Source organism: Gouania willdenowi, chromosome 20 (assembly GCF_900634775.1).
Source record: "Gouania willdenowi chromosome 20, fGouWil2.1, whole genome shotgun sequence".
NCBI lineage: Eukaryota > Metazoa > Chordata > Actinopteri > Blenniiformes > Gobiesocidae > Gouania > Gouania willdenowi.
The window spans coordinates 13,473,797-13,488,968 of record NC_041063.1 but is presented as its reverse complement, the minus strand read 5'-3'; the positions used below and the strand labels follow the sequence as shown (position 1 = coordinate 13,488,968).

Sequence of the window (15,172 nt, the reverse complement as noted above, 5' to 3'; positions counted from 1 at the left end):
TTCTAACATTCCACACTAATTTTCTTATTTTATATATAAGTCTATTTGCAGGAATTATTTGGATTTTATATAGCGCTTTATAGAATTAAGGCATTATTCCTTCACTCCACACTTAATGGTGGTAAGCTACTATTGTAGCTACAACTGCCCTGGGGCAGACTGAGTGTGAATAAAATACATACTGTAAATAGGTTTGCCAGAGTTAAAAAGATAGAGATGGTCTATCAATACTTACCATTGAACTATTATAACAAAGACAAAGTGTAGAATCAGTTGGTCAACAGTCCCAATTCTGGTTATTAACAAAGCAATTTATTTGCCAGATAAGAATGCCTATACAGTATATACAAAGTATGAGAGTCTGAATACTACCAGGCCTTGTGAAAATAAAAGTAGATTGACTTCCAGACTGCATGAAAAGTGAACAATCATAACGGTTTTAATACGCAGAAATAAAGAGGAATTCCCGACCCCTCTGAGCAAAATAAATTTACACATCGTATTACCCATAGAAAATGACAATATTCTGTACACCACTGTATGTAAAATATGATTGCACAACCCAACAATTCCCATAATATGTCAATATTTAAATTCAAGCCAGGATTGCTGCTTAATGAGAATAAAAGGACATAAAATAAAATAAAAGTAGTTTGGCAACTCCACTACCATTCAGCTGAGACAGATCTTCAGCCTGTTTCCTTTTCCATTGTTTGCCAGTAAACACATTAAAGTGGTAACACACCAAAGGTTGTGATGATGTAAAACTGAAGGGTCCGACATGATGGTATTTATACTGATGGGTGTGTCTACAGTTCAGTTTGAGGGTGCAGGTCTTTCCAGGCTCAGGTGGAACAGTCTGACACAAAGAGTCCAGGTCAGCGTTACCTTCAAACCCAGGTCACATCACATCACTCCTGCTCCTCTTCCTCCTGCAGCTCCTCGATGGCATCCATCTGAGGCCTGGAGCCCACCTCGCTCATGGGGGCTGCGTCCTCTCCTTCCACCACCAGCTCATTGGACAACTCACTGTTCCTCTGGATACAACAGATCAGGACAACAATCAGGTAAAAAGTCAACTTCATTATGCTAAACGTATAAGGCGACTCACTGAGATATTGACTTAGAAAGTGATGGAACTGCCATTTAGCTGGAAGTCACAGTTTAAGTTTAAAATACTGAAATAATTTACATGCAATAAAAGCAAAACACTTTGAACCCTCGAGTATAGTTAAGCTAATGTTAGCTTAACACGTTGGTTTCTAAAGTTGAACAAACAGACATGTAGCATATTTCAACCAAAACACATTTCTTTTGCTCAGACTTTGAAACAAATATTGAATTCATATATTTAATATCCCCTGATTCACTTAACACACCTGTAAGCTCCTTAGTAGGCATTAAACAGGTCACATGATCATTAATCAGATTCAGGTGTGTTGGAGCAGGGAGGACAGCTGCTCTATTTAAATTAGCATTGTAAACTGGTGGAAAAAGGTCACTAAGGACCCAGATATGAAAATGATAGAATAACTAAATTCCATTATTGACAAAGATGTAGCTTTGAGCACTGAAGTGAAAAACACATGTACACTGAAAATAAGATAATTAGCAAAAGACACACACAAACATTGCTTGGAGCATTGTTGAGTTGGTAAAACGAACAAAAAGCTACAGAATATTGTGACTCAAACAGCATTCAGGGATCTTTAGTCATTTTTAAAGTTAAATATTTACTTTTACTCTTAAATTTCTGGTTTGTAAAAGGTGACGTGTCATAAAGATGCAGTCCTCAGATCTCCTTCATCCTCTAACATTTGCAGGGACTCATCTTGGTTAAAAACGACATAGACTCAGGCGAGTCTTCTCCAGTTTGAAGTGTTCTCACCTGTTTTCGATAAACATAGCAGGCTGCTATGGCAACCATTGTCGACTCCCCAATGAAACCAGCTAAGAGCGATCCGACCCCGAGCGTGGCCCCATGCACCCTGGGTAAAGGGAACGGTTATGTTCAAAGCAGAACTCGTAGAGTTTAAAGGTTTAGTGGCAGATCTTCACTGAGTCCAACTGTGTTGACTTTACCCCAAATAAGGCAGCACGACCAGGCTGGTGATGAGGACGATGATGCGGAGAACTGAACTGGGCGCCAGCACAAAGGTCTTTTTCAGGGTCATGAGCCAACCAGTCAAATGGGCCCGAACAGTCACTGCACACAGACACAAAGTATGAAACCAAACTGGATAGAGCAGGAAGTTAAACACATGCAGCAGGGTTGGGGTCAATTACATTTTCAATTATCCATGTGCAATTACAATTTGGTTAAGATTACAGTGACCAGCTTTTTCTCCAAATACAATTACGTTCTCAATTACTAAAGTTAATTTACAATTAATCACAATTACTGAGCCTGAAATAAATAACGTAAAAAAATAAAAGTGAACTTTCCTCTTGTGTTAGCTTTCTATCAGCATCTCATATGATAACAAGTCCTATATAAGCTGTAAAACACACTAAAAACAAATATCTATCATCTAATTCCTTTCCTATTTATTGATTACCTTGTTAGGCTTCCTAATCAATGAAATAATAGGTTTTAATATTTTTGGTGTGGGCGTATGAACTTTTTTGTGTCGTATACCCCTAGATTTCAATTTTTCTTAATGGTAAAATGTGGAAAAGATATGAAACATTTTAATAATTGTTAAATACATACAGTATGTAGAACTTAACATTGTTTTTCATTAAATCATAATTGATGGCAATTACAATTACAAAGTCAATTGTAGAGTCTGAAGTCAAATGCAATTTAATTAAGATTACGACACCAACAGATTTTTAAAATATGATTATGCCAAAGTCAGCTTTATTGTCGAGTGCAGATATGAATATTAAAATAAATCTCTATAAATATAACTATGACATATTACAGTAGTGCAGAGCAGTCTGACACCGCATTATTGATCAATTACAATTAGAATTGATCCCAACCCTGACATGCACTGATGTTTCTTACCTGGCAGAGGAAAAAAGGAGAAGATTCTGAGCGGGACCACACACAGCTCAGCGAACGCGTAGTCCACCCCGATCACGTCCACCAGGATTTTCTCAGATACGTGAGGAGTCCAAAACACCACGAAGCAGAGCTGCACAAAGGGTGAACAAAAGCAGGTTCAGCACAATAAGTGTTTACCACACACCTCATTAGCTTTCATTAGCTTAGGGGGCACTGCCTGGATGTGAGCGTTTGAAGCTCAGGACAGACAAACAAGAAACACAACGTGGTTGTTTCTAGAAGCTGTTGAAGAGGCGTGTGCAACACAATTAAGAACCTCAAAGCAAAGATCAAAGATCCACATGTTTGTTAGCGGAAATTAGCTAAAACTATACACTCTTTAGCAACAGCATGCTAAATGTGTTTTTTTTTTTTTTTTTTTTGCAAATCCTGTTGGTTTTGTTGCTCATGAACTGAAAACACTGTATTTCAATTATTGCTCGTAATCGTAAACAACTAGTAAATAAACTAAAAGAAGTTAAAAGCACAAACCATGTGGTTTAAGAAAAGTTTATTTGTTTCACTCATTTAACAGACGAGGAAACTTAATGTGCTTCAGGAATATAGAACGTTCCCCTTTGTTATACAAATATTAAATGCAAACTAATATCTAACCAGCTCTAGCAGCAATCATTCACTCATGTCCTCAAATAAAAAAACAACCCTTTCAGCAGTTTTTCCCTCAGTACTTTCAGTGAGGTTTTGTCTCATAGCCTCAATATTTTTAACCAATTAAAACTCATGAAGACGCAACCACAGCACTGTACAGTTCCATGAAACACTCCCAACCATATGTTCCCAGGCTGGCCCTGCAGAGAAACCATTACTCCATATTTAAGATGTCATTTTACCCAACGCCTGCTTCTAATGAATGGGTGACGAAGGAGTGAAGCAGGCATGGGAGACACTTTAACCATAATAGACTAAAATAAGAGCAGCAGTGAGAAAAATGTGTAAAACCAAAAAAAAGTGACACTGCAAAATTAAAAGATCCTCCACCAGTTCAAATAAATCAGCTCCACAAAACCATGAAAACATAATAAATATCACACAGTTGTGTACAAATGGTATTATAATACATGTTAAATTATGGGATTATTAAATAAGACTTGGTAATAAAAAAAAAAAAACAAACAGATTCATCTTCATGTGCGAGGTTAAAATTAGTTTGAGGAAACATATATAAAGACATGGACATGACTCCATATAATGAGCCTGTGACTCAGCTTGATTGTTTTTTCCACATGGAATAAAGACATGATAGTGATGACCAGACATTTGCTCACAGCTCTGTGTGAACTATGAAGTTAAAGCTGGACGATCCCCAACATTTGTAAACTGTACCTAGATTTCATCCAGAAGTTGCTCTCATGTATTACTGATGCCTCAGTGACTTCCCAACACATTTCTAGTGTGTTCACAGATGGAAAATTGTGCCTAAACAATGGTGGATGTTGATTTAGTGGCTTTTCATGAAAACACTCAAGTACAACTGAAATGTGTCATCACAGAAATGTAACTTTGAACATCGTAGACTAACCTTGTATTGTGCTTTTAGCACCATAAAGTCAGGCATTTTGTAGAAGTTGCAACGAAACCTTGAAAAAGGATGTTGCTCCTTTAAACTAACTTCACTCTTTCTTGGCAAATCTGCCATTAGACTTTTCAGTTTCAGACATTTTTACATTCTTTTATGGGATTCTGCTAAACTTTTCCAAAGTTTAAGTCACATGACCATTTATCAACAAATCCAATGTTTGAAATGGAGTCAAACAACGTTGCGTGTGGCAATTTCAAGCCTCAACATTTGTTTGTGTGTAAATTCTCCCATTTTTCAGGAATAAATACCTTAGATTTATTGCTCTACGTATGAGGCCTAGACTATGTGTTATCTGTGTTAAAAGAGGTGATGGGATCATTTTAAAGGGTAAATAAATCCTGCTACTGCAGCAGTTATAAAAAACAAGCTATGCTGTGCTGTGCTGTGCTGTGCTGTGCTGTGCTGTGCTGTGCTGTGCTGTGCTGTGCTGTGCTGTGCTGTGCTGTGCTGTGCTGTGCTGTGCTGTGCTGTGCCTCTCTATTCACAATTCCCTCAATCCAACCTACTCGCTACAGATTGCAGAGTCCACAGGTGTTAGTTTTTATAGAAGGGGCGGGGCTAACAGTGAAATAAGAACAACCATTCTCAGCCAATAGTTACGTTTGATTGTAATAGCATAGAGGGCAGTTATTCTTACATTTTTACAACAAAATATGCCAAATTTAAATACTTTGAAATGTGAAGAGTGGGAGTAGGATCAATCAACAACTCTCCTTTACACCCGAATAATCAGCACAATAAAGTAGATTTGAGGTCACATTTTTTTTAAATTGATCCATTCGGTCAAATCAGGTCCAATAGTAATACATTGAAAACACTGCTCAGCTTCTCCTCAAGACAAATTGGACCATATCATTGATTCATGTGTATTTTGGATCAAAGTTCAACTCTTTAACTGTAATTTGTGCCTCAAAATAAAGCAGATACTGTAACAGAGGGATGATATACTATACAGCTCCTGTCTTTCATAAACCACTGCACTTTGGTTCGATTTCTAACTTAGCATCTAAATACCAGTAAACACACAAAACACATTTGCTTTGTACTATTCCTACACTGGACATTCTGAGCAGATACAAGGAAAGATTCACAGAGTTACTAATTCATCTTTGGCTCACACTGCACACACAGATTCACCAATCATAGCAATGGCTTCCATTTGTTTTCACAGCATTGGGAATGTTGACACTTGTGAAGTGTAAATATGGGGAAAAACCAAAGAAAAGTATCTTCTCTCATCCCCAATAAAAGTTTAATAAAAATGTATTAATCCAGGAGGTAGTGATGTTTTAATGTTATTCTCTTCAAATCAGCAGCTGGGTAAAAGAACCAGCATTATGTCTAATTCTACAATGTTTGCCTCTTCTTTTTGATTTTTTGCAATAAGTAAAGTTAAAGTAGATGATATCAATACTTAGTTATTAATCAGGCCAAGTTATAGTTGTAACCACACAAACTGTTTACACTGTCTCAGATGTGTTTGTGAGTTTGATTCCTTTGGTGTCACCGCTCCTGCTACCATTACTTGCATCCATGTGGTTTTTCTTTACACACACTCACTGCCTCCGAGCTCTCTGCAATGACTGGTTTTTTTTTTTTTTTTAGATGAGACTGTTTGCTTTGCTCATGGTTTCCTCAGGAAACTTTGCCTTTCTTTTTTCCAACATCAGTAATTAGAACAAGTCCAAGCATGAAGGCATGTTTTCAACACTACAGCAGGCCATACCTACAGTATTTGCCTCTGTTCACCTCATGCAAACGCACACACCCTAACGTGCTTGCAAATTCGGTCCCACACATCTGGCACGTGAAAAAGAAAAGAAGAAGAAAAAAAAAAAAAAAAACACCCAACCTTCGCCACACACTTCCTGTTTTTCTTATTTGAAGCTGCTCAGACAGCAAACTGGGGCAAAGGCTCCTGACAGAGATTCAATCTGAATAATTGCATCACCTGTGAATAAGCGGTGAATGTGATTAGAGAGGCTGAATCATGGAGTGTTGTTGCTGATCTGTGTCATGACTGTCCACAGCCCTCAGCAGCAGCAGCAGCAGCGTAAATAGCATGACTACAGCAGTCTTTACTGAGCTGACCAGGGCTTTGGAATGTGTTAATGGATATGTTTTATGTGAATACCTATTTTAATAAGCTCCTAAAGCGTAGGTGGGTCAAACGTCTATCTTTTAACTTGCAACATCAACTGAGGATGGATTTTTACTGTGGGATTTAAGACTTCGACAAACCACCTTAAATATTTGACATTTATTTAAGGCTCGAAGCCTTCAGCTCTTCTTTAAAGACACTGAGTTTCACAATAAGCCAGTGTAAACTCTCAGTCTTGCCTTTGGCATACAGCGCAAATACGATGCCAAACATGTTTCTGCCTAACACTGAACCGGTTATGTTAGTCTGGGATATATGGTCCACTAAAAGAGCCTTAATCTGTGATGCAGCAGGATTAGGAAGAAAAACAACAACAAAAACTCAGGAAGAAAAAAAATTGTGCATTAAAAAAACTACTACTTTCTGCAGTGAGACTGAACTTTTGTATCATAAAAGCACAGTTTGTGAGGCTTGAGGGAACAGTCTCAAAGAGGGACCTCACACACTGTAAACAAACACCCTGCAGAGTGGAGCTGCCTTTATGAAACCTAACACTGAGGCTCTGTACATCGACGCACATGTTTCCTTTTGTTGCAGCAAAACATTCTAAATGTGGTCGACTGCTTTTCCAAAGTGGAACTAACAATAATAATTATACTTAGATTTACACCATTTGTTCTCTACACAACACCACAATGAACAATAATAAAACCTAACTATATCAATTACACCCTTAATTAGATAGTAGCAGCCCCTGGAATAAGGTTGGTACCAGGTTTGTTACACACCTTGAGTAGAACTTTAAGTCACTATATGGCATTTGAACTGTTCCCCATTGTAAGTTATTCACAGTTCATTTTACGTGTCTCAATATGACAATATTAGCTTTAATCTTTAATCTCTGTTGGGTGGCTAAGAAATGTGATGACGATTAATATTATATTTCATCACAAAGCACAGGTAGGTGATTGTAGCTATTGATACTCAGGTGGAATAAAAAAACACACCAGACTTCTAGAGATAAAGAAAAAATCCACATCTTACCGTGAGAGACAGTGCCAGGCAGCAGAATGTGAACTTTTTAATATGCGACTTGTTGACAGCGCTGCTGGCGTTCAGTCTGTTGCTGGGGTTGTTCTGTCAAAAAAATAAGTGTTTTAGTGATACAGCTGCAACCCTACGACCAGTACAGTACGGCACACTGTCATTGCTGTGGTTTACCTTGTCAAATGCAGGGTACACTGCTCTCAGCTCCGTTAACCAACCGTAAGGCATGTGGCCTACAGGGTACGTGGCGGTGAGGACGGCCACAGCCTGGAATGACAAGACCAAGTCATCACCTTCAACGCTGCAAATACCAGTCATAGCATCAAAGGCTAAATTAATGACACGTGTCTAACAATAGCAAACATCAAAGGATGTCTCGGTTTCCCGTCTCACTTATAACAGGTTTATAATAGAGAAACATCTTGACTTTGTTGTCATATCCTGAAGAACAATGGGAAGTGTCACACTAGGGGCAGGGACAGTGGAGACATGTTGGAATGTTTTCACTCCCTGTAATCATGCAGTTTCCCATGTACGTAGTGAATCACCCAAACCACTGGCTGCTGGTGTTTTCAGTGATTTCCAGTTCATTCTGGTAAACAGCTTTGTATTGGCTGTTAGCATTTGTGAGCTGGAAAACTCCAGAGGGAGTTTGTCTGCTTCTGGTGTGAATCAACTTAAGAGAGGATCAGTGCAACAGCTTTGTGTAGACGTAAAGTATGTGTTGAGTTCTCGTATCTGTTCAACTAACATTAGCGGGTGAATTAAGTGTTTTGTAGCCCCTTGTGAGAAAGTGTTTTAGCTTAGACACACACCTCTGTGGCATCACCGGTCCCCTTCAGGTCCCGAGACACAAAAAGGTTGACGATTGGTCGGCTGATGCGCTGAGTCGCCAGAATTAAAGCCAAAGGCCACCAGAAGCTCAGCATCTTTTTGATGGTGGCATCGCCCTGTAAACACCAAGACAAATGAGATGCTCCTTTTGTTTTTTGAAAAGGAAAAATGTGGTAGAAATGTGCTACAGCTACACATCTTTATTTATTGGTGCATTCAGCATTCCTATAATTTATAAAAACATCCCTTTTAGCCCCGTTTAGCCAACTGTAGAAAAAACTTTTTAACTTAACTAATAGCCTTTAGAATCACTTTGAAAAATTAGAAAACATTATTTATTTATTTTTATTTTAACAAAAGCAATTTTCTGAATGTTTGTTTGTCTGAACTGAGGAAATAAACATTGGTGCAAAGGTCAATAATGTGAGGAACATAATCAGTTATAGTGGCCAGTGTTTCAGTTCAGCTGGTATTCATTTTAACTTGAGGCAAACAGCTGAGTGCGTTGCTGAAAGTAATAGAAGCTGTTCTATTCAAAACTAGCAAAAAACAACAAAATGTTACTTTTCTCTCATACATTTGTTTACTGACTCATAATAAACCCTTTAATGGGCTGGAGGCAAAAACAGGGAAAAAAAAAAAAAAAAAGGAAATTCCGCTAGCTAAAGCATAGATGTATATGAACACTACGGCACAAGCGGGATTCGCCAGCGTAGCTCAACGGCAGCCATCCTACCTCAGATAACTGACGTTCTGACATTCTGACTCACTCTATGGTAGCTGTTGGAAGGCGAGTGATCAGCTTAAACAAAAATACCCTTAACTTGATGAAATATTGACAAATTTACAAATGGTTTGCCTTATTATAAACCTTATTACACGTAGGTATGACATAGGATGCTTGTACTTGTTGAAAATGTCGCTTGCCGTTTGCAAATTGGTTGAAAATTGAGCAAGTTAGGATTATTTAAATAGTACATAAACCATTGACATCAATGTAACGATGGGGGCCAGCTGTCTGAGGTAAAAAGGCCCACACGTTGCTACGTCGCTCCCCATTGTGTTATATATATCTGTGGTGGTTAAGCCACGCCCAACAAAATACGTCACAATGTTTACAAACAATCAAAGGGTCTATAGATTTTAGGCAAAATAACACATTTTTTACTGTTTGTTATTACAATTACTGTAAGCAAGCAACCATATCAGTCACCAATTTCTAATGACACCAACTGAACCAAGAAACTGCCAACAAACACTTGTAGCACAGTTTTTCGAAAAACAAACTTTAGTGACTCCTTCCTTTGTGTCTAAAGCAGATGTTCACAGACAGATAACTAAACATACCCCAACATCAAGCCCACTGGAGTCTGGGATGTTGTCGTGAATGTTACAGTAGTAACCCAAACCGACAATTGTGAAACGAACCAAGGCACCCATATATAGGGAGAGGATGGGGATGAGTAAAGGCTCCACACACTCCAGGTTACTGTGCAACAGAATGGCCACGAACACAATCTGCATGGGACAAACAGAACATGTTATTCACCTCTAAATAACTGTTGTCTTTTTTTTTATTCATAACCAATGAAAGGATTTAATTACCTGAGCTACAACATCAGAGATGGAGGCTGAACCCACTATAACGCTGAACTTGTGCTTAAGAAGAATTCCTGCATGAATCCATGCCTTCAAACACAACAATGATAGACAGGTTAGCCAAAGACACGGAGCGCTGTGCAGAAAACAATGCAATCTATACTGCATCATAGCAAACCTCTCAAGAGATTATAAGAGGTTAAGAGATTAAAAACCTTTTCCAGGTGTATAAAAGGAAAATAATAAAATAAAGGCGACTGCTCACGTTGAATAATCAGGTCACTTTGCACACTAACCATTGCGTCCAATACAGGGAATGCAGCGAGGTATAAGAAGGCCTTTCTTGTCTTGTGCCCCACAGAATCATCCACATGGTGAAGCTTATTAATAATGTAGTATCCCAGGTCAGTGTAAGCTGAGCAGAAACAAGAGACAAACCATACAGTATTTCCACAAGTCTCTATCACACGCGCGCACACACAAAGCCTAAGAACACACACCTATGAGGATATGCAGGACAAAGGCGATGGCTCCAGCTACTGCCATGCACAACACGGCCTTTCTCCGGTCCCGCTTGCTATTTATGAACACCAAACCCACATTCTTGAAGTCACTCATGGGTCCGGTGAAGAACTTCATCAGGGAATAGGCCAAGCCATAGCTGGCCAACATCTCCACCGCATCCTCTTTGACTGTGGCAATGCCTCTGTTCAGGGCCTGGAACAGAGAAAGAGAAAGAGGAGAACTCAGACCATGACTTGCTAAAACTTCATCTTTAATAGTTGCAACTTCAGCGCAGCCTACATTGAAAGAAAAAAAAAAAATACTTTATTGTACTTTATGAATAAAAGGCCTGGAAAAACTACTGGAGATGTGAAAATGGAAACATGTTCCTACATAAGGGAAGAAGCAGTTGGCGAGTAAAGAATCAAGAGCAGACATGGGCGACTGGATGCCCCCAAAGTAAATGCACAAAATGACACCAAAAACAAACAAAATGACTACAAAAATCATCAAAAATATGCAAAAACAAATCCTAAAACACAAAAATCAGAAAGAAAACTAAATAAATGGACTCAAAAAAATGCAAAAACAAGTCCTAAAACACAAAAATCAGAAAGAAAACTAAATAAATGGACTCAAAAAAATGCAAAATGAGAGAGAAAAATACATAAATTGACAATGAAAACATACTAAACAATAACCAAAACATCAAATAATAGAAAATGTACAAAATCACTCCAACAAAAACAAAAAAAAAACACACGAGATCACTATAAAAATAAAGAAATGTAAAATGACAACAACGATACACAGATGTTCAGATGTTAAGACATGAATGTTGTTAATGTGGCCCTTGGATCAGACATTTCCATTTTTGTGGCCCCAACTGTAATAAATACTACCCATCTCTCATCTACAGCAACTATAATAACTCAGTGGTTACACAAGTGGTTTTAATGTATTCATCTATATAAACAGCTGCTGCAGCTGGTTATAAAAGTGATCATTCACAATCTGTTTAGACTGCAAACTAAATACATTAAGATATATTACAACAACAACAAGTATGCACAGGGATATTATTATTACAGCCCTTGTTCTAACATAATCCTCTGATCTGTCCAAGTAATCACAGAAAGCATTTTCAGCCTTTCTATGGCATACGTTCTCACAGAACACTTGTTTCACTGCATGGAACATGAGCTGTGTAGACTAAAGTCCTAAACTGTGTGTGTTTAAACATACAGAAAGAAAAGTGCTGCAGTTAGGATGAGGCCTCATATAAGTAGGTACAGATGTGGCTGGGATGTTAAACTGGTCTTAGTTAAGGGGCCACATACAGGCTAAACAAAGCCAACTATTTCTTCAAAGGCAGTGGTTATCGGATCAATATACCGATATTCTATCCATACGCAGCACCCCTATTTGATCAGTTTAAGTCACGTGACTAAGACTAAACCTAACCCTAACCATAAATATTGTTGCGATAATGGGTTATAACCTAACCGTAAACCTAAGACGCTACGTATGTGTACTTTGGTAACCGTACCAATAGCACTGGGGGTTGTCCGTACAAATAGACACTTTCTTCTTTAAATATCAGAATATGAGCTATTTCAATAAATTGCTGTTTACAGATACCAGTATATTAAACACATTTGGTTTGATTATCTAAACCTGGACTGTGGTGTTTTACTTGTATACGACCAAACCTAAGTTTCTCTCTTCTCTGTTTCAGGTGTTTTGAAGCTGATGATGGCAGTTCCTGATCTGTGGTTTACGGCTCATTTAGTCTGGGACACTCTGATGTTCTATCTCTATATTCTATCCTGTTCTATTCCTCTTTCTGTCCACTTACCCCAACCAGTAGAAACAGATGTCTGCCACCTGTGAACCTGGTTTTAATGGAGATTTCTTCCTGTTAAAAGGGAGTTGTTTCTTCCCACTGTCACTGATCTTGGTCATGTGGAGTTGTTGGGGTTTTTTTTCTTACATATTTTATATTTTGATAGCGCTTCGAGATGACTTTTGTTGTAATTTGTGCAGTATAAATAAAGTGGAATTGAATTGTTGGCCTGAGGTTTATCACTACATCTACTTTAGGAGAGTGTTTGCATTTTAAAATGGCTGAAATTTGAATGTTTTTCTTACTTACTTTCCCAGAGTAGATTGAGCAGTGCAATGTGGCTTTTAAAGGTTTGCTTTTTGGTTAATCTTACAGTAAATAAGATGATGTTTTGATGCATTTGTGGGTTAAAAATAGTGATAGAGCTTGTTGTTCTTCCTGTAAGGGGTTACTCAGCCTTCCCACAGCTATAAACCTGTCAAACTATCTGCTTTGTTTTTAGGCCTTATCTCCTAAACATCAGCTTCACCTTGAGAGAAAATATCCAGCTACCTCTATCCTTTGCAGGGACTCAAAGCTATTTATATCAGCAGTCCTTACATAAGCTTAATCCTGACATCTCCAAGCCTGCATGTGTGTGTGTTTTTAGTTTTCACACTGTATGCCCGGTGTCCAGCAGCAGGAGACAATAATAGGACATTTACAGTAAAACAACAGCTGCTTTAAGCGTGTTGATAAGATGTCAGGAACGTATGTATATATGTGTGTGTTTGTTTGTTTAAAGCTAGCAGTGGTGACGCGTTATTTGCTGTGCTTGGCCTTCATTTCTCCATCCTCCTGAATAACGCACAGTAACCCTCTCACAGCTTTAGCCAAACCGTGCACAGTGATGCTCAGAAGGCTCACACACACACCGACACACGCTCCATCACGGGCGGATGGAGCCACTAAAGAGGCCGGTTAGCCGCTGCTAAGCTGCGGGTGGTTGACTCAGACTCTTACCTGCTCTCCGAGGTCGATGGCTACATTGGTGATGGCCAGAGGCACCAAGAACCGGATGAGAGGCCAGTAAGGGCTGAGGGATGGGAACTCCACCATAGTACAAGCCTCGCGGACAGAGCGACGGGCATCTGCCTCGGTCTGCTGGATAAACGGAGAGGGATCCGAAAAACAGTCCCCGGACACCTGTGCTTATGCAGCGGGGATGACGGGCTGCTGGTTCGGCTGTAGCTCCTGTCCTGGGTCGGGTTTACCGCTGCTGAGAAGAGCCGAAGGTCAGACCGGAGCATTTTCCTCGAAAATCATCGTCGCAGCGGTGGAAACGAGGCGCGCGGTGACATCAATCAGCGGGCGAGCGTCCCGGTGTGTGACCGGAAGGAGCGTTCAGAGGGGCGCGTGTCCAGTGAAGTGCGTCCTACAGCTCGGTCTGACGGCCCGGATCCTCTGAGCCTGCCCTGCTGTCTGCAACACATGGGGGGCTGGCATCCCTGTGACGTCATTAGTGACAGGCACAGCACAGCGCAGACACGCGCGCGGCTCACAGCACTGTAAACACACACACCTGGAACATTTCTGTGTGATTGTCTGTCCATGTACACGCACTGACACACCAATGTAACAGCTTTAAATATAGTCACATCAGCGGTGACAAAAATAACAGCTGCGTGCACAACCCGGCCGCGCGAAGGTCGAGTTCGGCCTCTGGGTGACTTTGTGTAACAGTGTAAGTTTTTTTTTCTTCATGTCTTTCTGTTTTTTATTGTAGCCCACACATAAATTCTGAACTTCTAAGTCCGCCTAAATGTTTTTTTTATTTATTTAATTTTGTTAACCCTTTCTCTGAGTACACCACACACTTGCACTAAACATCCTATAGTATCTGCTTCAGCTGCTAAAATAAATAATTTTCATATTAAACAACGATAATTAAATCACGTGCAATACATTTTTACTAAGGGGGACATTTTTCCACTCACAACTGTTGATTTCTTATGATTATCTTCTAATTCCCTGGATAAATAATGAGAGACTTATATATATATATTATAATAATTTGTTCATTGCTTCATTGTCATTGTTTTAAGTGAGTTTTCTGTATATAAAGACACTCCCATAGACTTTGTTCATGAAATAAACCCATACCTGCAATAATTTATTTTATTTATTTATTTATTCAGTTTATTTCCGACATGGTTACATTCACTTTTTTTTTTTTTTGTACATGCCGAATAAATAAGATCATAAACAGGATCATCCTTGATTTGAAGAAACAGTGACATCTAGTGGTTGAATAGTTTGCACCTCCAAACAGAAAACTAGTGTTATTATCTTTAGATATTAAAAAATATCTTTACCAAATATGTATTATTATTATAATCATTATTATTATTATGACAGTTCATAATGTTTTCATCATTAACTAGCTCAAACCTCATCCAGAGCCAAATATCCTCAGATATTGACAGTTATATGGACCAGTGATCCTGATCATGGTACCATAATTACTCACACGTTGTTAAAAGACCAGTGTCCAGCAGGAGGTGCTGTAGAACCAGCATACAGAGGTGAACATAGGTAATTATAATGATT

The 15,172-nt window shown here is 38.9% G+C and overlaps 1 protein-coding gene across 1 annotated transcript; it reads right to left on the bottom strand.

Moving 5' to 3' along the window:
- Positions 1-416: 416 nt before the first annotated feature.
- ankha (ANKH inorganic pyrophosphate transport regulator a) lies at positions 417-14,192 on the bottom strand. The gene is made up of 12 exons (XM_028435035.1): positions 13,586-14,192; positions 10,734-10,950; positions 10,530-10,648; positions 10,240-10,323; positions 9,982-10,152; positions 8,616-8,750; positions 7,975-8,067; positions 7,798-7,890; positions 3,014-3,143; positions 2,083-2,206; positions 1,889-1,988; positions 417-1,037 (listed from the first exon to the last, which is right to left on the bottom strand). The coding sequence occupies exons 1-12, from the start codon at positions 13,679-13,681 to the stop codon at positions 912-914; spliced, it is 1,488 nt and encodes a 495-aa protein (XP_028290836.1). The 5' UTR covers positions 13,682-14,192; the 3' UTR covers positions 417-911.
- Positions 14,193-15,172: the final 980 nt, after the last annotated feature.